Here is a 23738-nt window from a genome sequence, read left to right as displayed (position 1 = left end):
GTGTTGTCAAAGTAAGAGAAACAATTGAGACCCTGCAAATGTGTGTAATTGGGGCAGAAAGTCAGATCAGCAGCCTGGGATTTGGTCACAATTTTCGTGATGCCATATGGCAGCAGGGTCTACCATTAGACAACACAGTACCGGTATGCTTCCAATATCTTCCCAGGCGGTAGTACATCCCTGTTTGATAGCTGCCTACTACCTGTCGTGACTTCTCTATCCCTCATGTCTGGCTGTGCCTTGAGCCCCAGCATGCCTTCCATTGTTTCCCCACCTTAACCTAAATAAAAAGTCATACCCCCCTCCGTCCTGGCCTTGTGGTGGACTAGTTAGTGTGGTTTTCCAGGTGAACCCAAGTAGTATCTTCCTTCTTCAATACCGCTCACCACCACTATAACATTCTGAAGGGAATAAATATATTGTACTGATGTTTACTGTAGGTAACCATTTATGATAGTCATATTCTGTTTATTTACACACTCCTGTGTTATTTTCTATTTAATATATATATTTTCTTTAATCTGAGAAATAACTGAAGTGCTCATTTGAACAACTACTTGGTCTGGAGCATCAGCACTATTGTACAGTACACAAAACGCTTTCTTTTCCACCCGTCCCACGCAGACACTCTTAATCTATAGTTTTCACTCGTTTTAAACCCATTATATCCACTTCGTGTAAAAGAACACACACTAGTGGGTAATATTATAGAGGCATCTGTTCTAATCTCTAATGCAAATAACATTTGCTTAATCGCATTTTTCATCAATTCACTTGTCCAGTTTTACATCCACTCATTGCAGTAGCTACATCTTTTCATATACATAGGGTACTCCACGACAATAGGCCGGTTGGCCTGTGCATGGCAGCTCCTGTCGAGAGTTACTACCACTCTATCCCATGACTCTATCTAGCCTCCTTTTGAAACTTTCCAGCATTCCAGCACTTACTACAAAGTTGCTAAGCTTGTTCCACTCGTCCACCACCCTATTTGTGAACCAGTTCCTTCCTATCTCCCTCCTAAACCTAAACTTATCCAACTTGAATCCGTTGCTCCGAGTCCTATGCTGCTCGGATATTATAAGAACTTTATCTATATCCCCTTTATTGATTCCTTTCACCCACTTAAATACTTCTATCATATCTCCCCACACTCTTCGTCTTTCTAGGGAATGCAAGTTAAGTTTCTTTAACCTATCCTGATATGTCATTTTCGTCATTCTTCGCTGCACCGACTCTAGTGAATTGATATCCATTCTATAATAAGGGCACCAGAACTGAACCGCTTAATCGAGGTGCAGCCTGACTAGCGCAAGATATAGTTGCAATAAGACCTCTGCACTCTTATTACTTACACTTCTAGATATAAAACCCAATACTCTGTTTGCCTTCGTTTTGGTGCCAGTCGGTTAACACTTCCAGTATACTTCATTGGTTTACAAAACAAGAATCTAAACAATATGCAGATTGTCATTGTCTCGAGGCTTTCTTGATCTAGAACCTGACTGAGATGTATTCTTCAGAAACTTATCTCAAAACACAGGATTCGGGAATAGTTTATAAACCAAAAGACTACTGTGAACAAAATTGCTATTGAAGTTGTGAAGTCATGTTCCAAATTAAATTCTACCTAAAATCTGCAAATTACATATACTGATAAAACTGCTTTTCAATTGTCTACTGCAGTAAATAAAAAGTTACGAGGCTACTGAACACAATTTGAGGATACACCTGTCTAGTATAGTTGATGTGACCACCGGCAGATATTCTATGGTAGCAGGTACGTATGCAGGTCATCAGCAGGGAAAAATAAACAGGACTGAGTTGAGTTGGCTCCGAGGTGGTGTGGTTGGCAGAGTTTAGTACAAGTAGGGAGGTCCGCGGGGAAGTCCTCCGATGTCACTCGTATAGTTTTCATCCAGAGGCACCTCGTCCATGGTAGGATCCTCGCCCTGGGGATATGTGTCATACACCTCACCACCCCCATCTTCAGCCTGTAACAAATATTGTCATATTGTAGATCCCAATGCGTTATATACTATACTGTATACAAAAACATAGTGTACACCCAGATATACACTATGTATACATAATTGCTTAAGTATACATCTCTATAATGCAATTTCCCTACAAATATACACCCTAACAGTGCAAAACACACACAGGCGTTAGTATATCCCAACACAGTGATGCACACAGGAACAACCAATTCTCTTTTAATCCCCAACAACTTTTCACGCTCCATCTATAACACAAGAACAAGCATGTTATTAGACCACATTATCTACCAACGGTGTATTAAATATACACACGTTACAGACTGACTCATCATATACGTTAGTTGTTGGAGGTCACTGTCACTTAATGACAGCTATCATACACTGGCAAAAATACTGAATCGCATAGCAAACATATAAGGCACAGTATTGTACATTCGCTGGTGGCAATGATAGGATGACATCTGTGAGTCATTTTTATTTAGTCGCCATGTACTGTATTTGGACAATGGGGCCATGTTTACTTTTAAGAAAGATTGTCTACTTATGTGGAAAATTTTCTACTTTTGAGGAATATTGTGTACTTGTGAGGCATACTGTTTACTTACGAAGCATATTGTTTACTTACGAGGCATATTGTTTACTTATAAGGAATATTGTTTACTAATAAGAAATATTGTTTACTTGCGAGGAATATTCATGGAAAGGTACAAGATGCTTTGGCGTGGATGTCAGTTTTATATCAGCTTAATGTCGCCGGACTGTCTCACTGTCCCTGTAGGATCACCTGAAGATTAGACCCCCAGCTGCTTTCATCTTAAAGATTAAACACCCTAACGCTACGTCGGGGGGTAGGTTAGGTTAGGTTTGCTTAAGGGTGTTTTAATAAGTGAAATTGGCTGGGGGCTAATCTTCATATGATCCACTTCATCCTAATATATTCATTTACGAGTATAAATTTTAGATGTTAAAGCTTACGGAACACACAGTAGTCAGTGAAATGTGTTGACAGTTTGGTGGCGGTGGTGGGCGGGAAGGGGAGGAACACACCCGGTGGCCCTCCCAGTTTTCCCCTCGGAACCTATGTCTCCCACCCGTCCCTCCCCCCTCCCCATGATTCTCCATGAGGGTGGCGGCCAATGTGTGTGTGTGTGTTCCTTCAGGGTGGTCTTCACGCCTTCCAAGATTCTTAAAGCTACATACTTAATCATCCTCTAACTGGCACAAAAGAGAACCTCTTTTATTTTCGGTCGTCTCGGTACATTTTGGTCTTATTCATAATGTCGTTTCTTCAGAGAGATCGTTAGATGTGTCTTGACATGTTACTCGTCCGGGAGGCGGGGCGGGGTGGTCTGGTGAGGGTGGTCCTGGCAATTGATGTTTGGATGTTGGCCGCACTGGGTGAGGGAAGGAGGAAGGCGTGTCATCTGGGTGGTCTTGTTGTGACAGAAGCTTAGTGGGGGGCCATGTCACTGGTGGTGGGAGGTCCTCGGGCCACGTGGGAGGTAAGGATGGTCCTAATAGGGACATTATTAGTGGTGGAGTGTTGGTGGTCCTTAGGAGTGATAATACTATTAGTGATGCTGTTGACAGCTCTGGTTACTGGTGTTAAGCACGGTGTGGGTGGTCCTGCTTGGGACTGGGTGGTCCTACAGTGTTGGTGGGCGGCCATGGTAAAGATGCCGAGAACTGGGTGGTTTTACAGGGATAGTGGGTGGCCCTGCTGGGGATTAAGTGGTCTCACAGTGGATGTGGGTGGTCCTGCTGGAGACCTCGGAGATTGGGTGGTCCTGAAGAGGTCGTGTGCGGCCTTACAGAGGGTGTGTGAGGTCCTGGTAAAGGCAGCGGGTACTGGGTGGTCTTAAAGTGGTAGTGGGTGGTCGTGGTGGGCGGCGCGAGAGTGACAACTAGGTCGGGACCCTCCACAGCGACAGCCTGATAGGCCTTCTGGGACAACCCCCTGCCTTTCACTCACTCCCTTGGTCGCCCCCCAAACACACACTTTATATATATATATATATATCTATATATATATATATATATATATATATATATATATATATATATATATATATATATATATATATATATATATATATCTATAATGAATTCTTGTTTTACTTAGCGTTTGTTTACACATAAAATCGGCCGTCTCCTTTCATATTTACAAAAATGGGTGCGCGTTTTAGCCTTCAAGGGTCGCCCGCCAATCCTCATCCATCACAACTCACCGCCTGGGAAGACCCTCATAATTACATCCTTTATCTTCTCTCTTTATTACTGCTTGATAACCCCACAATGTTCCGTTTGTTTGATTTAATTCCCTCATTATTTTTTAGACTAATTATTTTTTAACAACTGTTAATAATAGAGGGAAACCTGGTCCGGTAATGAAGGCTGGAACTATTAATTCTATTATGTTTTCGAGAACTCTGGACCGGTACACAATACTTCAAAAAGGCTGAATACTACTGTTTTGTAATAATGGCGGGATCGCAGTACTTTATTTTTAATGTAATAAGAACGTTGGATCGGCAGTTTTTTTCCTTCCTTAACCAATACTAAAAAATACTGTATATATGATGGTGAAATTGCCAAGAACATGAGTGACCAAGAGGTGAACAAGACACTTAACATCAACTAGGCGTTAAAATTACCCTATATCATCTTTGGAAAGGTTCTCTCCGTTGGTGCCAAGTGAATGTATCTACTCGACGTACAGTACAGTCTCAGGTGAAGTTTTGTGAATCTCGACCCTAAACCCTAACATTTAAATCTAACTTGAGTTTTTCTAAGGGGAATCAATTCAATTTCAATTGTTTATTCCTTGATAGAGGAAGCGGGATCCTAGTGCTGTCACTAGGTACCCCTGTAAGGGGGGGGGGGAACATGCTTTTCAATAACACATTTATTTGTTCCACATATAAACTATAAAATTTTGTCCCGATAAATTTCCCCCCAGTTGCCGATTTCAGTTTATTATCATGTTAAATAAATAACGTTTATCTCACACACAAAACCTCTTCATAACGTTCCAGAACATCAATACTTTTATTTCCTTGGCTTGTATAGTATAAATAAAAGTTCAGCTACTGCCAGTCCCAATGTTATCACACACACAGCTCTTAGCAAGAGTGTAGATATTTTCTCATACAAAATATGGCGCAGATCATGCAACTTTTTGGTGCTGAAATGTCCGAAATAAACCTTTGGAGTGGGAATCATTAATAATATATATATATATATATATATATATATATATATATATATATATATATATATATATATATATATATATATATATATATAACCGCGTATCTCAGTCTTAACATTTTCTACTTTTGAAGTTATTTCTGTTTACAATATGTTTATAAATAACAGCGAAATGTTGAACTTACTAAGAAACAAATTAAAAGATTAAATCTCTTATTTAATAGGCCGCCTGTAGGATCACTTGCCATCACCCCATACACATACAGCTCATTCTTATACAATCATACTTTCGTCCTTACTATTGCTTACAGGTTTACAATATAAATAATCGTGAAATTATCTTCCCTCTAGATGCTTAAATAATGCCTCCCTTACTTCCTCCCTATATGTTATTGCCCCCAACCTTCTGTGCCTCCCCCACAACACCCAGGTAAGTGTACTGATTATGTGGGTTGTATGTACAGTAGGTATACGAGTATTGGGCGTAGGTAAGTATAGCAGGTGTAGGTGAGTGGGCCAGGTGTAGGTGAGTATGACAGGTGTAGGCGAGTATGTGCAGCTGTGGGTATGTGCAGGTGTGGGTGAGTATGGCAAGTGTGGGTGAGTATGGCAAGTGTGGGTGAGTATGGCAAGTGTGGGTGAGTATGGCAAGTGTGGGTAAGTATGGCAGGTAGGTTGAATAGTATATGAGTAATTAACCCTCATTATTTCACCTTAATAAAAAAGTTTCCAAACCGTTCGTATAGTAAAGCGAGGCAATCCATTTGGTACATAACTGTCAGTGTTTCATGGAGGGAACTGTCGGGTATTTTAATTCCAAATGCAGGTGATGTCTTGTGCTTGTTGCTTTTAGGTGCGTCTTTTAATTCGCCATAAACAGCCGAGGAGGGATATATCTTCATCACTGTAACACACACACACACCTCACCCACAGAAACATGGACTCGCCCGGGTGTCAAATCTCTAGTTCCTCTGAATGACAATGCCTGGGGTTAAACTTATCAACGCCAGGCAGTACTGAAGTAACTCTAGAGTATTTTATAATCAACTGACTCCATACCCATACATGATAATAATAATAAATAAATACATAAAAATCGATCGTTACACTTCGAGCGACACGTGAGCGTTTTAAACGTCGGTAATCAATAACTACTAGATTTAACATAAAGGTATTCCGACCGAAACTTTTAATACTGTTTAGCACGACTATATCAGCTGACACTGTTTCTTAATGAAAGCAATAAATGTCACAATTATGATCATGAACTTCCCGCCAAGGCCAAGTCCAAGGTCAGCTTTCCCGCGCCCTGGTGCAGCCACATACACACAAAAATAGCCCATATTTGTATACACTAGCGCGACATACTGCAACTCGCTATTAACCCAAGTAATGCACCGCCTTCGCTCACACAATCACAAATTACTTAACATGACTGATGATGTCACGTTCAGTGACACCAACCATCAAATTCGACGGGCGAGTCCATATTCTTAGCTATAGGGGGAGCTGACTCGTGCCACTGGTGTGTGAATTCACCTTAATCTTTGCGTCGCGTAATTGTGGCACTAGGATTCAGATACAGTGAATGCCGCATGGTCTGGAGTATAACTGGTTAAATTTTACGTATATAGAGATTTTTATTAATACGATTTTAACGCGTTTAGCGTTCTCCCCCATGTGGTTATAATGGGGTGTCCCTCAACGTGTGTGGTCCGGGCAGGTGGGAGGAGCCAGGCCACCCACGTTGAGACCACCGGACCACACACGTCGAGCTGCTGCTGCTACCTCCCTGAATCCCCTCACCCCCAGGTCCCGCCACTACACTCTCCCTCCCTACCTCCACCCTACCGTCTTGCCAGAATTGTCAACTCACTTGAAATAGTGGGAGGAATATTTGCCTTGAATACTGTCATATATTAAAATACTAAATACACATAATCAGTACACACACACACACATACATCTACATCCTTGACCACCGAAGGGTCAAGACGTACCTGGCGCTCCTCTCAGAGCAGCCAGGTCAACTGTTATGTTGGCCCATACCAACCCCCTCCCCTGAACCCTCCTCCCCACCGGAATATCAACATGTTCTGCCAGAAGTTACTATTTCATTTGGAAAAGGAATGGAACCAGTGTTAAACAGAGGTGAACAGTGGTGAACAGTGCTTAAGTCAGTGAGAACAACTCAACAGTAACAGTGGTACCCAAGTTGACCTTCACACAGTGAGGTCCCAGGTACCCAGTGATAACGTGAGACCCAACAGCCAGCGATGTGTTAATCCGTCTACGATAGGAAGGCCTGGAACCACACCTCACTCATATAACACCATCTGTGAGGGAATTACTACACCACGTGAGGCCCCTCATAACACCATATGTGAAGGAGTTACTACACCACGTGAGGCCCCTCATAACACCATCTGTGAGGGAATTACTACACCACGTGAGGCCCCTCATAACACCATCTGTGAGGGAATTACTACACCACGAGGCCCCCTCATAACACCATCTAGGAATTACTACACCACGTGAGGCCCTCATAACACCATCTGTGAGGGAATTACTACACCACGAGGCCCCTCATAACACCATCTGTGAGGGAATTACTACACCACGTGAGGCCCTCATAACACCATCTGTGAGGGAACTACTACACCACGTGAGGTCCCTCCTAATACCATCTGGGAGGGAGTTACTACACTACGAGTTTGCTGTTCAACACCTACATTAATCTGTGTGTTCACTGTATGTTCCTTTACCTTTCTCTAATGAAGGCTTTTGTTAAACCACCAATGTATGTAATAAGTCATTTATGTCCAATGTATATTTTCAGCCCTCGGGCTGCAGAACTTTTTCAATAAACCGTTAATTATTATTATTATTATTATTATTACATACATACATACATACATACATTATATATATATATATATATATATCAGTGAAATATAGAGTTTACGAGAAATCCTCTAGGCATTTTTCTTAAGGAACACCAGGTGGTCATGGACAAGTGACAGACGTTCCTGTTGTTACAAGACTGAGCAAGGCGACTATCCAGAATTGCATAGTAATTAACAAACTGATTGATTACTGCTGACACAGGTAGCTACAACACTCCCGGCTGAGTGGTTTCAGAGTCTACAATGACAAGATGGCCAGTCAGGCAATCACAAGCCGATAGAAAGGGGGCGAGACTTTTACTGTAGATATCCATAATGAACAGACTATAGGTATCATCATGAAGTAATTATTGTATATTCATAAAGGTGAATTTAAAATGTATGTAAAAATCACCCAGTTTCTATAGCCATGTCCATTAAATCTGGAACAATTAAGTTACTCTACTAAAACATAACTGATTAAAACATTTAAACAAAAGGTGAACAAATCTGAACACCAACAACAGTCAATATCTACATCTGTACCTTGTGCAGTTGGACGGGAGTTAAGTCAAAGTCCCTCCGCATGGCCTCTTTGTGGTATGGGTTGGTCACGGTGATGGTGTGTGTCAGTGGCATGTAGCCCTCGGCAGTAGCAGTCAACTCGTAGTCCCCTGGCACCAACAGACGCCAATAGTCTCCACCGTGCACTAACACAGGATTTAAAGGTACTAGTAGGTTAAAGAACTCCAAGTACAGTATGAAGGTAAACATAACATCAATTCTGTATTTTTGGGTCACTGTAATGCAAGATAACAGTTAAGAACAGCACTTGTTTTATTTATGAGGGTGAAGATTAGTACCTGAAGTCATGTCATGGTTGATGAATTCATCCCTAACGTGGGTGTCGTTGATGCGAGTGACGTTTTTCACGTGGATCAGAGCACCGGGGATGCCCAGTCCTGTCAGGGAATCCTTGACAATGCCCTTCACGCCCAAGTGTGTCTGCCAGGGAAGGACATCTTTATCAGAACTCATAAGAGGCACAAAAACAATTAAGCTGGGGATACTTCATCAAATTACAGCATGCAGGATGATATGATACAAAGGTACTCAAAAAATAGCCAAAGGTGTCCAGTTATGACATATGATAAGAAAGAGACTAAGTCATCATACAATGAACAAAACACACACTGGGATATGTCTAACAAAGAGTCCAATCTGACTAACTGATGGAAAACTCAAAAGATACAAGACAGATAAAGAAATGCCTGAAGTTCTGGAAAAAAAAAGGTGATTGCCAGAGAGTTCCAGGACGACTATGACAATGAAGAGATGAATGACTCACTTGCCATATGTACTCCATGAGAGCATCCTTATTGTCGAGCCATTCCTGTTTGAGGGTGGAGGCTGCGGGGTATTTGTCACACCCCAGTTCCAGTGTTACCTCCATGTCATTAGACGAGAGGTAGTTGAAGTCCTGCATACCTAAAGAGAGAAAGAACAGGTAAGATTCTTCCCATCTTAGTTATTATTATCCAAAGCTCTCAAGTCATCTCCCATTCTCAACGTCATTTATCCATATATATCTTCCCCACTTTATATATCTCACCTATCTTAGACCTTTCACTATATACAGTACTGATATCTTTCCCATTATCGTCTATCTATCTACTTTTCTCACTAATCTATCGTTAACATACTCCTCTGTCTATCTTTAACACTACTCTATCTTGATCCCTTTTGGCTTAAATTCTGTCTTTAATCTTTCTCACTTATGCATTTTTAGCTTTCTCATGTACTCGTCTAAATTCTCTCTCTATATACATTTCTCTTTCTCACTATCTCATTTTTCTTGCTCACTTTATCAATCTTTACCTTTCTCACCTTTATCTATCTGCTGGTTTGGGGAAGGGGGAAGGGAGAAGAGGAGAGAAGAGATGAAAAGAGAAATGGAGAGAGAAAAGAGAGGGGAGAAAGGTTGTGAAAGAAAGATAAAGGAGTGAAAAAGAAAGAAAGAATAAAAGAGGGAACGAAGGAAGATGGAAAGAAAGTGAAGGAGATAAAGAGTGAAAGAGATATGGTGATTAGTCAAATGGGCGCCAGTCCTATTCGACCTAAACCTAACCATCAGGTCTGGTAGCCAGTCCTAATGAGCACCAAGTTAAGTTGCGTTAGATTGAGTCTGATGTTCCCAAATTATTGCTCGCAAGAACCACTGTCCTCCCTGATAGACTGGCAGTGCTTTTCTATAATACTTGCGAGCACAATATTAAGGAATGGTGCTTGCCAGTCTATAAGGATGAGAGTCCATTAGGGAACGAGACTTTATTAGGACTATGGCCAATCTGATTTGGAACCGAGAGTGAATTACCTCCACGGATGCTGTACCATGCGGCGCCATTAGTCACACCCCCATAAGGGCCAAATGAGTAATCGCCAGGACTGCAGGGCTTTCGGTGAGGGTCTGACATAGATGGGTGGTGGTTGGCGTACACCCTAGCCAGATGCCTGTGGGTAGAGATATCTTTTCATGTCACAGTCCATAGAAATTTACCTCTAACATTAAGTACCATACAACCAAGCCGAGAATTTACAAGAAGACATGTTTTTTGTTCTATATATTAACCACATTTTATAAATACAATACCCTAGTTCTGTATCTACGAATTTAACAGCTTAACTATACTGTTTCTTCTCTATTGATCAACCTCTTCTCTTCACAATCTTCGTTAAACTAATTATTATCCTATTCCTCCTCTACCTATCAAAAATATGTTTGCTAACAAATTAAATGTTTCTCTATCCATCAAAATCTCCACCTAACAGCTAAATTTCTATCTGTACATAATTCACTGGCCAGTTGTTATTTGGTGAAAGTATTTAAGTGACTTGCCAAGAGACATTAAAACGAGATATAGGAATCTGACACATATTAGACCAAGAGTTTAAAGCTGGCACAATCCTGTCCTGGGGTCATGGGTGAGTATGGGAGTAAACACGACATTTAGTGTATCAATCTAAAAATCAGTGTCATCAGCGTCAAACCAGTGCTCCTGAAGTTCAGTGATGGAAACAACCAACACTTTCGTGCTTGCTAAAACCCCCATTTGGCAGGACTTACTTGAATGTGTCATCATCAGGGGTGTGAGCATACTCCTGAACAGCCCCAGAGCGTGAGGCATCATAAGGATAGTTAGCTACCAGGTCTCCGCCGTGCAGGTTGGCTGACAGCACGAAAGGTGTACTCATGATCCATTTCATGGCTGCCCATGTCTCTGGCTGAGGCTGTAAGGGTAGGTAGACAGGTTAGTGGGGTTTTTTATCAAGTGTTACACAATACAAATAAATTTCCCCAGTAATCTATTTATCATCATTTAAGGTTTCTCAAGGAAATTCATAATACCAATACTCAAACATAGTTATATTCATTCACTCTGTTTGCTCCTCGCCTTATTAGTCATATTTACTGTAGTTTAAAGGCGATACAGTACAGTATGGGTATCATGGGGAAAATTAAATGTTCTGGAAAAGTGACTGATGGTCGTAGAAAAACACTTGATGCTTCATGGTCTATCTGAGAGGTCCTGGGACAGTACCTGATGGTTCATGGTCTACCTGAGAGGTCCCGGGACAGTACCTGATGGTTCATGGTCTACCTGAGAGGTCCTGGGACAGTACCTGATGGTTCATGGTCTACCTGAGAGGTCCTGGGACAGTACCTGATGGTTCATGGTCTATCTGAGAGGTCCTGGGACAGTACCTGATGGTTCATGGTCTACCTGAGAGGTCCTGGGACAGTACCTGATGGTTCATGGTCTACCTGAGATGTCTTGGGACAGTACCTGAAGGTTCATGGTCTACCTGAGAAGTCTTGGGACAGTACCTGATGGTTCATGGTCTACCTGAGAGATCTTGGGAGAGTACCTGATGGTTCATCTACCTGAGAGGTCTACAGTACTGAGGTCTACCTGAGAGGTCCTGGGACAGTACCTGATGGTTCATGGTCTACCTGAGAGGTCTTGGGACAGTTCTGATGGTTCATGGTCTACCTGAGAGGTCTTGGGACAGTACCTGATGGTTCATGGTCTACCTGAGAGGTCCTGGGACAGTACCTGATGGTTCATGGTCTATCTGAGAGGTCCTGGGACAGTACCTGATGGTTCATGGTCTACCTGAGAGGTCCTGGGACAGTACCTGATGGTTCATGGTCTACCTGAGATGTCTTGGGACAGTACCTGAAGGTTCATGGTCTACCTGAGAAGTCTTGGGACAGTACCTGATGGTTCATGGTCTACCTGAGAGATCTTGGGAGAGTACCTGATGGTTCATGGTCTACCTGAGAGGTCTTGGGACAGTACCTGATGGTTCATGGTCTACCTGAGAGGTCCTGGGACAGTACCTGATGGTTCATGGTCTACCTGAGAGGTCCTGGGACAGTACCTGATGGTTCATGGTCTACTTGAAAGGTCCTGGGACAGTACCTGATGGTTCATGATCTACCTGAGAGGTCCTGGGACAGTACCTGATGGTTCATGGTCTACCTGAGAGGTCTTGGGACAGTTCCTGATGGTTCATGGTCTACCTGAGAGGTCCTGGGACAGTACCTTATGGTTCATAGTCTATTTGAAAGGTCCTGGGACAGTACCTGATGGTTCATGGTCTACCTGAGAGGTCTTGGGACAGTTCCTGATGGTTCATGGTCTACCTGAGAGGTCCTGGGACAGTACCTGATGGTTCATGATCTACCCGAGAGGTCCTGGGACAGTACCTGATGGTTCATGGTCTACCTGAGAGGTCTTGGGACAGTTCCTGATGGTTCATGGTCTACCTGAGAGGTCTTGGGACAGTACCTGGTGGTTCATCATTCACCTGAGAGGTCTTGGGACAGTACCTGATGGTTCATGGTCTACCTGAGATGACAGTACCTGAAGGTTCATGGTCTACCTGGAAGTCTTGGGACACACCTGATGGTTCATGGTCTACCTGAGAGATCTTGGGACAGTACCTGATGGTTCATGATCTACCTGAGAAGTCCTGGGACAGTACCTGATGGTTCATGGTCTACCTGAGAGGTCTTGGGACAGTTCCTGATGGTTCATGGTCTACCTGAGAGGTCTTGGGACAGTACCTGGTGGTTCATGGTCTACCTGAGAGGTCTTGGGACAGTACCTGATGATACATGGTCTACCTGTGAGGTCCTGGGACAGTACCTGAGGTCTTGGAACAGTACCTGATGGTTCATGGTCTACCTGAGAGGTCTTGGGACAGTACCTGATGGTTCATGGTCTACCCGAGAGATCCTGGGACATTATCTGATGGATTATGGTCCATCCGAGAGGTCCTGGAACAGTACCTGATGGTTCATGGTCTACCTGAGAGGTCTTGGGACAGTACCTTATGGTTCATGGTCCATCTGAGAGGTCCTGGAACAGTACCTGATGGTTCATGGTCTATCTGAGAGGTCCTGAGACATTATCTGATGGTTTATGGTCCATCTGAGAGGTCCTGGGACAGTACCCGAGAGGTCTTAGGACAGTACCTGGTGGTCGAGGCCCAGAAGATGGTCCATGAGGTGGTTGTTGTGCTGTACATGTTGGTCCTCATTGCTGTACATGATGCGGTCCAGGTCTGGGAAGTCCCGGTTCAAGTCTACGCTGTTATTGTTGGCACGACCCTTGAGGTAGTCCCTGTGGCCCTGAGGGAGAGATAAGCGGGTCACGGGTCAAACGAGCCCTAATCTTAATAGGCCCCTAACCCAGTTAAATTCTTGTACACTGTTTAGGATTCACAACAACAGTTCATAGTTGTTATTGCACTACAATAGTAATTTTTGGCTTCATGGTCACATTATCAAGGTCTCCTAGACACAGAAGCTCCATAACAGTATTGTGTCATCTAAGAAACTCTAAAATGATCTCTTAATACCTAAAAGTAAACGTTTTCTGAGTTTTTATCTAAATGTACTGTATATTGGTTCACTTAAGTCTCAAGTTTGTACAACAGAAGACATCATTTCCACTAAAGACATTCTCTAGAGGTGGTCAAGCACAGCCTAACACGGGGCATACATCAGCTTTATTAAGAATAGATTTGGTTTACCTTAGTTTGCTTAACCACCTGTGAGGGGGTGAAGTTGGGTTAGTTACTTTAGGTTGGCAAATCGGCAAGTGTCATGTATGAAAACTACTAGCCATAATCCTGATCATAGTTGGACTAAGCTTAATGGGCTAAGTTGGTTTTATGTCTAATTAAACCTAAACCAGAGAGAGACCTTGACTGTGCCCTTGGTCCCACGTGACTTTCAACACTTACAGTTTCCGTAGAAAGCTGCCATCCGTCGGGGTTCATGGAGGGGAAGAGGTGAATTCTGGTGTTGGAGAGGAGGTTGCGAACGTCAGTGTTTCCAGCACGCCACTCGTTACACAGGTGGTCTGCCAGGCCCAGCACCAGCTCTCTGCCCAACACCTCATTACCGTGCATGTTGGCCACATATTTAAACTCCGGCTCCACTGTAACACAAAACATACATTATGTCTCCAACTGTACAAGCTTTACGTTCTATTTATTTTGGTTCTAATGCAAAGAAAATTTTTCAATGTTAAAACGTATAATTAAAATGAACTTGTAAAGTCTCACATTTTATTGTCATAAAACCTTGCAAAAAGTTTTAGGCTGTTCATAAGAACACAAATCATATGTCAAAACAATATCACACTGTAGTATGAATGTATGGAATAAGTGGCCTACAAGTGTGTTAATTACTTATAGACTACTATACAATCGGTGCATACAGTACGTAAAGTACGATTACACTAAATATGTATTTTCAAGCCACCAATAGTAGGTCAAGGATTATGTTTTCCGTCTTAAATGGGCAGGGGGAGGGGAGGGAGGCAACGATGACAAGAATAAAAGCCTTACATAACTCATGTTGTCCAGGATCATCTGAGAGTTCCAGGACCCAGAGAGGAACGTTCCTGACCGAGGGCACGCTGAGGGCATAAAGACGGGCCACGTCCTTGCAGCGCTCGGCCACACTCCGAAGTACCTCCTCTAACTCCTGGTTGTTGTGGTGCTTCCATTCAAACTCCGACTCGCTGTTCTTCTGTAAGAAATAGGTTTACCGAAATAAGTCAGAGACAACCAAATAAGTTATCCAGTTCTAACAAGCCTCACCTGTGCCCACATGTGACTGAATGAAGTATCTTCCCGGGGTTTTGACAAATACATCACACACCGGTTGAGCCATTCAACACACACATGTGTTGGCAGACCTGTGGAACCTTGGAAAGGGGTCGCCAGTGACACTATTCACAGTGTTGGGTAGTCAGGTTTATTATACTTCACCCAAAGCTGGCAAGATACTTCATTCTCTCTCTCTCTCTCAGAGAGAGGGAGAGAGAGAATGCAATATTTTGTGCAATTTAGGTTTTGAGTTCCCGGAAGCACATCCAGTACATTAGGGTCCTGATTTTCAAAGGCTAGGAAGGATCTAGAGTGGTCGAAAAAATGGCTGCTAAAATTCGAAGTCACGAAGTTTAAGAGCTTTGGTCGTACCAACAGTAAGGAGTTGTATCACATGTCCCAACAGGAAGAAACAGCATTAACAGAGAGGGAATGTGAAAAGGACCTGGGTGTGTTATTGAGCTGAAGTTCTCGGGCCATTGTGAGGTGACTAAAACAAATAAGCTAGTGGATCTTATACGGCGTTCAGATATCTACAGTAGACGGTCCGTCGCTTGTAACGCTCTTCAAGACTGAGGTGCTTCCCCGCGTGGTCCCCGAGATATGCTAGAGACTGTTAATTGATTGAAAATGCCCAAAGGAGGGCACCTCATTAATCCAGAGAGGTTAGAGCGCCTGCAACTACCTAGCTTATAAGCGGGCAAGAAGTGACCTAATTGAAGTTTATAAACATCTCGGAGGACACTCCTCAGTTGAGTGTTCATACCTGGAGCTGGTGGACGTCAGCCCCACAAGTGGTCACAGCTCAAGGTTGAAGAAGCCACAAGTCCAGAAAACTGTGAGAGCGAACTTTTTTGTCATGAGAATTATGAACTCTTGGAACAATCTGCCAGTGTGTGTTGTGACGGCACCGAGTGTGAGCTCTTTCAAGACCAGACTTGACCAACACTGGAGCAGGTTTAGATACATTCAGGAGCCGGTGCATGCCCAGTACTTGTCAACAGTGCGTAACAGAGACTTGACCGACCGCCCAAGCGGCTACCGAGCCGATCAGTGGCGAAGAAGATAAAAGTAAAAAAGTAAAAGTAATCATGACAGTTATTATCCTTCGACATTCCCATCGCCATCTCCTACACCAGAGCCTTAAAAAAATGGACAAATAACATTCACAATCATAAAACTTTTCCTCAATACCGCACCATGAGTCTAGGTTCTTCCTGGGATGTAAACACTAACTATGGTATACAGTAATATAAGAGCTTCCATTACCTAATGTTATGTGTATTCGTTTAAAAAAATATTTGTACATACATAATAAACTTATTTAACGAACGGTATCACAGAAGCAGAGTTAGTAAGTCGGTGATACGGTAAGTAGGAGCTGAGGTAAGTCGGTGATAAGGTAAGTAGGAGCTGAGGTAAGTAGGAGCTGAGGTAAGTAGGAGCTGAGGTAAGTCGGTGATAAGGTAAGTCGGTGATAAGGTAAGTAGGAGCTGAGGTAAGTAGGAGTTGAGGTAAGTAGGGGCTGAGGTAAGTAGGTGATAAGGTAAGTAGGAGCTGAGGTAAGTAGGTGATAAGGTAAGTAGGAGCTGAGGTAAGTAGGAGCTGAGGTAAGTTGGAGTTGAGGCAAGCAGAGTTGAGGTAAGTAGGAGCTAGTAGGGCTGGGGTAAGTGGGTGTTCAAGGTAGTAGGGCTGAGGTGATGGGGTAAGCGGGTGATAAGGTAGAAGTGGGAGCTAAGGGGTGAAGTGGGTGATGCAAGGTGGTGGGGCTGAGGTGAAGTAAGTGATGAATTGAAGTGAGGGCTGAGAATTAGTAGGTGATAAGGTAAGTAGGAGCTGAGGTAAGTAGGTGATAAGGTAAGTAGGAGCTGAGGTAAGTAGGAGTTGAGGCAAGCAGAGTTGAGGTAAGCAGGTGTAGAGGTAAGTCGGTGATAAGGTAAGTAGGAGCTGAGGTAAGTAGGAGCTGAGGTAAGTAGGAGTTGAGGTAAGTGGGGGCTGAGGTAAGTAGGTGATAAGGTAAGTAGGAGCTGAGGTAAGTAGGTGATAAGGTAAGTAGGAGCTGAGGTAAGTAGGAGCTGAGGTAAGTAGGAGTTGAGGCAAGCAGAGTTGAGGTAAGTAGGAGCTGAGGTAAGCAGGTGATAAGGTAAGTAGGAGCTGAGGTAAGCAGGTGATAAGGTAAGTAGGAGTTGAGGTAAGTAGGTGCAGATCTAGACAAAAGATGAGGTTAAATAACAAAAATACTCACCACAGGTACCACAGCCGGGAGAGCAGGCGAGGCCACCCACAGGACCACACTCAACACCGCCCACATTGCCCCTATACCTGTGAAGGCCAATGTTTATTACATTACATGATGGGTGGTAAATAGCTTTCTCCACTACCAGCACTCTTCATCGTCTATGTGTACACTCCATTCACCTAGTAAGCCACAACAGCACCCAATATCCCACAAACATTACCATCATTATTTCCTAAAGTGTCCTGGCAAATCAACAATACTACCTCCCCTCATCAGTGTACTGTATATATTGTACACGCCAACAAAGTTTCAAACACACTATAACTACCCAAATCCCTTTCCTCCCCAATGAGTATAATAATTGCAAATCAAGAATAGGGAAAACAAACATGACTGAGAAACGTATATGCGTATGGTAGTCAATTTTTAGGGTAGCTTGAGAACACGTTAATTCAGCAGTCTTTGTATACAATCTTAGCGGACTACATGCCTACAAGTGGTGGTTTTCAGTTAAACACATGTGATTCACAATAAAATCATTGCCAGTACACATTAAATACATCATTCATACTGCATATAAATACACGTTTAAATACCTGTTCAGCGTCCTGTTAATGGCTCTTGATAAATCTACAGTAGTTCCTAGGGATAAAATAAGATAACACCATTTGAAGTTATCTAACATAGGAAATTTTCTAAGGATGGTCAGTGTTTGTGGCTGAACTGAACCACCACAAAGAACATTGATCATGTGCAGCCAAATGAATACTGTACAATGAAAGACAAAATTAGTGTCGTGAAATTTGGTGAAAACACATGCCGAAAGGCTAAAACTTTTAGTGCTTTTTGATTATACATCATGCATGACTCTCCGACTGTCAATATTGCTATGACACACTGGCACTATTTCAACAAGGCTGTCATGACTCCTGCACAATGTCAACAAAGCTGGGTTATGATGCTGGCACTATGTCAATAAGACTATGTCATGACTCCAGTACTATGGCAACAAGACTATCATGACTCCAGTACTATGTCAACAAGACTATCATGACTCCAGTACTATGTCAACAAGACTATCATGACTCCAGTACTATGTCAACAAGACTATCATGACCCCAGTACTATGGCAACAAGACTATCATGACTCCAGTACTATGTCAACAAGACTGTCATGACTCCAGTACTATGTCAACAAGACTATCATGACTCCAGTACTATGTCAACAAGACTATCATGACCCCAGTACTAGCACTAACATGGCTATATATGACTCCAGTACTATGTCAACAAGACTATCTGGAAACAAGTACTATGTCAACAAGACTATCGCTCGGTACTATGTCGCTTAAGACTATCATGACTCCAGTACTATGTCTAACAGACTATCATGACTCCAGTACTATGTCAACAAGACTATCATATTGTACAGTACTATGGCAACAAGACTATCATGACTCCAGTACTATGTCAACAAGACTATCATGACTCCAGTACTATGTCAACAAGACTATCATGTCTCCAGTACTATGTCAACAAGACTATCATGACTCCAATACTATGGCAACAAGACTATCATGACTCCAGTACTATGTCAACAAGACTATCATGACTCCAGTACTATGTCAACAAGACTATCATGACTCCAGTACTATGTCAACAAGACTATCATGACTCCAGTACTATGTCAACAAGACTATCATGACTCCAGTACTATGTCAACAAGACTATCATGACTCCAGTACTATGTCAACAAGACTATCATGACTCCAGTACTATGTCAACAAGACTATCATGACTTCAGTACTATGGCAACATGACTATCATGACTCCAGTAATATGTCAACAAGACTATCATGACTCCAGTACTATGGCAACAAGACTATCATGACTCCAGTACTATGGCAACAAGACTATCATGACTCCAGTACTATGTCAACAAGACTATCATGACTCCAGTACTATGTCAACAACACTATCATGACTTCAGTACTATGTCAATAAGACTCATGACTCCAGTACTATGTCAACAAGACTATCATGACTCCAGTACTATGTCAACAAGACTATCATGACTCCAGTACTATGTCAACAACACTATCATGACTTCAGTACTATGTCAACAAGACTATCATGACTCCAGTACTATGGCAACAAGACTATCATGACTCCAGCACTATGGCAACAAGACTATCATGACCCTAGTAGTACTATGGCAACAAGACTATCATGACTCCAGTACTATGGCAACAAGACTATCATGACTCCAGTACTATGTCAACAAGACTATCATGACTCCAGTACTATGTCAACAAGACTATCATGACTCCAGTACTATGTCAACAAGACTATCACTGACCCCACAGTACTATGGCAACAAGACTATCATGACTCAGTACTATGTCAACAAGACTATCGCTGACTCAGTACTATGTCAACAAGACTATCATGTCTCCAGTACTATGTCAACAAGACTATCATGACTCCAATACTATGGCAACAAGACTATCATGACTCCAGTACTATGTCAACAAGACTATCATGACTCCAGTACTATGTCAACAAGACTATCATGACTCCAGTACTATGTCAACAAGACTATCATGACTCCAGTACTATGTCAACAAGACTATCATGACTCCAGTACTATGTCAACAAGACTATCATGACTCCAGTACTATGTCAACAAGACTATCATGACTCCAGTACTATGTCAACAAGACTATCATGACTCCAGTACTATGTCAACAAGACTATCATGACTTCAGTACTATGGCAACATGACTATCATGACTCCAGTAATATGTCAACAAGACTATAAGACTATCATGACTCCAGTACTATGTCAACAAGACTATCATGACTCCAGTACTATGTCAACAAGACTATCATGACTCCAGTACTATGTCAACAAGACTATCATGACTTCAGTACTATGGCAACATGACTATCATGACTCCAGTAATATGTCAACAAGACTATCATGACTCCAGTACTATGGCAACAAGACTATCATGACTCCAGTACTATGGCAACAAGACTATCATGACTCCAGTACTATGTCAACAAGACTATCATGACTCCAGTACTATGTCAACAACACTATCATGACTTCAGTACTATGTCAATAAGACTCATGACTCCAGTACTATGTCAACAAGACTATCATGACTCCAGTACTATGTCAACAAGACTATCATGACTCCAGTACTATGTCAACAACACTATCATGACTTCAGTACTATGTCAACAAGACTATCATGACTCCAGTACTATGGCAACAAGACTATCATGACTCCAGCACTATGGCAACAAGACTATCATGACCCTAGTAGTACTATGGCAACAAGACTATCATGACTCCAGTACTATGGCAACAAGACTATCATGACTCCAGTACTATGTCAACAAGACTATCATGACTCCAGTACTATGTCAACAAGACTATCATGACTCCAGTACTATGTCCAGCAAGACTATCATGACTCAAAGTACTATGGCAACAAGACTATCATGACTCCAGTACTATGTCAACTTAAGACTATCATGACTCCAGTACTATGGCAACAAGACTATCATGACTCCAGTACTATGTCAACAAGACTATCATGACTCCAGTACTATGGCAACAAGACTATCATGACTCCAGTACTATGTCAACAAGACTATCATGACTCCAGTACTATGTCAACAAGACTATCATGACTTCAGTACTATGTCAACAAGACTATCATGACTCCAGTACTATGTCAACAAGACTATCATGACTCCAGTACTATGTCAACAAGACTATCATGACTCCAGTACTATGTCAACAACACTATCATGACTTCAGTACTATGTCAACTCAAGACTATCATGACTCCAGTACTATGGCAACAAGACTATCATGACTCCTATGCAACTATGGCAAACAAGACTATCATGACTCCTAGTAGTACTATGGCAACAAGACTATCATGACTCCAGTACTATGGCAACAAGACTATCATGACTCCAGTACTATGTCAACAAGACTATCATGACTCCAGTACTATGTCAACAAGACTATCATGACTCCAGTACTATGTCAGCAAGACTATCATGACTCAAGTACTATGGCAACAAGACTATCATGACTCCAGTACTATGTCAACAAGACTATCATGACTCCAGTACTATGGCAACAAGACTATCATGACTCCAGTACTATGTCAACAAGACTATCATGACTCCAGTACTATGGCAACAAGACTACCATGACTCCAGTACTATGGCAACAAGACTATCATGACTCCAGTACTATGGCAACAAGACTATCATGACTCCAGTACTATGGCAACAAGACTATCATGACTCCAGTACTATGTCAACAAGACTATCATGACTTCAGTACTATGGCAACAAGACTATCATGACTCCAGTACTATGGCAACAAGACTATCATGACTCCAGTACTATGGCAACAAGACTATCATGACTCCAGTACTATGGCAACAAGACTATCATGACTCCAGTACTATGGTAACAAGACTATCATGACTCCAGTACAATATGGACTAACATGAGACTATCATGACTCCAGTACTATGTCAACAAGCAATCAAGACTATCATGACTCCACTATGTCAACAAGACTATGTCTCCAGTACTATGTCAACAAGACTATCATGACTCCAGTACTATGGCAACAAGACTATCATGACTCCAGTACTATGACTATCATGACTCCAGTACTATGGCTATCATGACTCCAGTACTGGATATATGGTGACAAGACTATCATGACTCCAGTACTATGTAACTCATTGTGTCACTATCATGACTCCAGTACTATGTCAACAAGACTATCATGACTCCAGTACTATGTCAACAAGACTATCATGACTCCAGTACTATGGCAACAAGACTATCATGACTCCATACTATGGCAACAAGACTATCATGACTCCAGTACTATGTCAACAAGACTATCATGACTCCAGTACTATGGCAACAAGGATATATCATGATTCCAGCATTAACTCATTGTGTCACTTTAGTAACATGGCTCTAAGAATGTATAATATTCTATCTACAACACATTAGCCATTAACCCATACAGTATAGTCTACTGTTATTGCTGGCCGTAGAGATAATTTACCTACAGTACACACATAATTAAACTTAAAATATTCAATATATTGTAAGATTTTATCAGATTCCTCAAATATTTTTTTTTATAATTCACGGAACAAGTTCAAAAATTTGTACTACAACACTTACAGTGACAGTCCTCTGTAGTAATGGTGTTGATAATGGGATTTTTAATATTACATAAGAGTATTTTGCGAGTCTACTAATTTGGTAACTGCATAATTACGGTCGAGGTGGAAAATCAAACCTTTGAATTTTCTACCACACAGGTTAACAATCACTCTTTTGTGTAAAAATATAAGACTCGCTTCCTACAGTTACGGTTCATAAATTCCAGAGGAGGTTTAAGAACATGACCAGTATGGAGACTATTCCTGAATTATATATACATATACACTTGGTAATTCTTAAGACTATAGAATTCAATTAAGGTAGAGAATATTTACCAAAAGTTAATTTTAATTCTACCGACTAACAGCTATTAGGTCAATGCATCTATTTGAAGTCTTAAGGGTAATTTGGATACTTTTTTCGGATTATTGCGTCTTAATTTAAGTCAACCGTTTAGGTAGTTAACTGCATCAGTCAAGACGAATAATCATCGAACGAACCTTTAAGGACACAGCCCCTACATGTGTATTGATGACTAAGAGTTGTTTGCCAAGCACAACATATGGAGGGTGTTGTTGGGCTGCTTGACTTTTATAGACGTGTGGGTGTTATCACTGTAGTTGGGTACATCATCAGACACAGAGCGCTGCCACAAAGCGACATTCTAAATATGCTATGCTGACCAGATTTCACTGGCCAGGATATCAACACGTAATAATATGTTGACAAGTGGTCGAAATGGAGTCACTAATTTCTAATGTGAATTATCCGAAACAATAACAATTGTCTTGGTGGTTTCACCCTAAGAACATCTTTACTTAAAAATCATTTGGCATAGTTGAATATAAGAACATAAGAAAATAAGGAGTCTGCAATATATAAGCAGTAGCGAAATGGAGGGAAGTAAAACTTACCTAGCTGTTGCCTGTGTGGTTGTTAGACTAGTGCACCTTCTCAGTTACTCAATCGGCCCGCGCAAGCGCATTACT

At 41.9% G+C, this 23738-nt stretch overlaps 1 protein-coding gene across 2 annotated transcripts; it reads right to left on the bottom strand.

Moving 5' to 3' along the window:
* Window positions 1-1539: 1539 nt before the first annotated feature.
* LOC121873826 (carboxypeptidase E-like) lies at window positions 1540-23738 on the bottom strand. Of its 2 annotated transcripts, XM_042377566.1 has the most exons (12): window positions 23664-23738; window positions 18120-18165; window positions 17530-17606; window positions 15021-15204; window positions 14412-14608; window positions 13639-13794; window positions 11221-11384; window positions 10471-10607; window positions 9445-9584; window positions 8960-9101; window positions 8643-8806; window positions 1540-1994 (listed from the first exon to the last, which is right to left on the bottom strand). In XM_042377566.1, the coding sequence occupies exons 3-12, from the start codon at window positions 17593-17595 to the stop codon at window positions 1860-1862; spliced, it is 1485 nt and encodes a 494-aa protein (XP_042233500.1). In that variant the 5' UTR covers window positions 17596-17606; window positions 18120-18165; window positions 23664-23738; the 3' UTR covers window positions 1540-1859. The 2 variants fall into 2 exon arrangements, with proteins under 2 accessions (XP_042233500.1, XP_042233501.1); XM_042377567.1 differs by lacking the exon at window positions 18120-18165 and having other exon boundaries at window positions 23664-23731.

Source organism: Homarus americanus, unplaced genomic scaffold (assembly GCF_018991925.1).
Source record: "Homarus americanus isolate GMGI-L3 unplaced genomic scaffold, GMGI_Hamer_2.0 scaffold25827, whole genome shotgun sequence".
Taxonomy (NCBI): domain Eukaryota; kingdom Metazoa; phylum Arthropoda; class Malacostraca; order Decapoda; family Nephropidae; genus Homarus; species Homarus americanus.
This window is presented reverse-complemented; position numbering and strand designations above follow the sequence as displayed.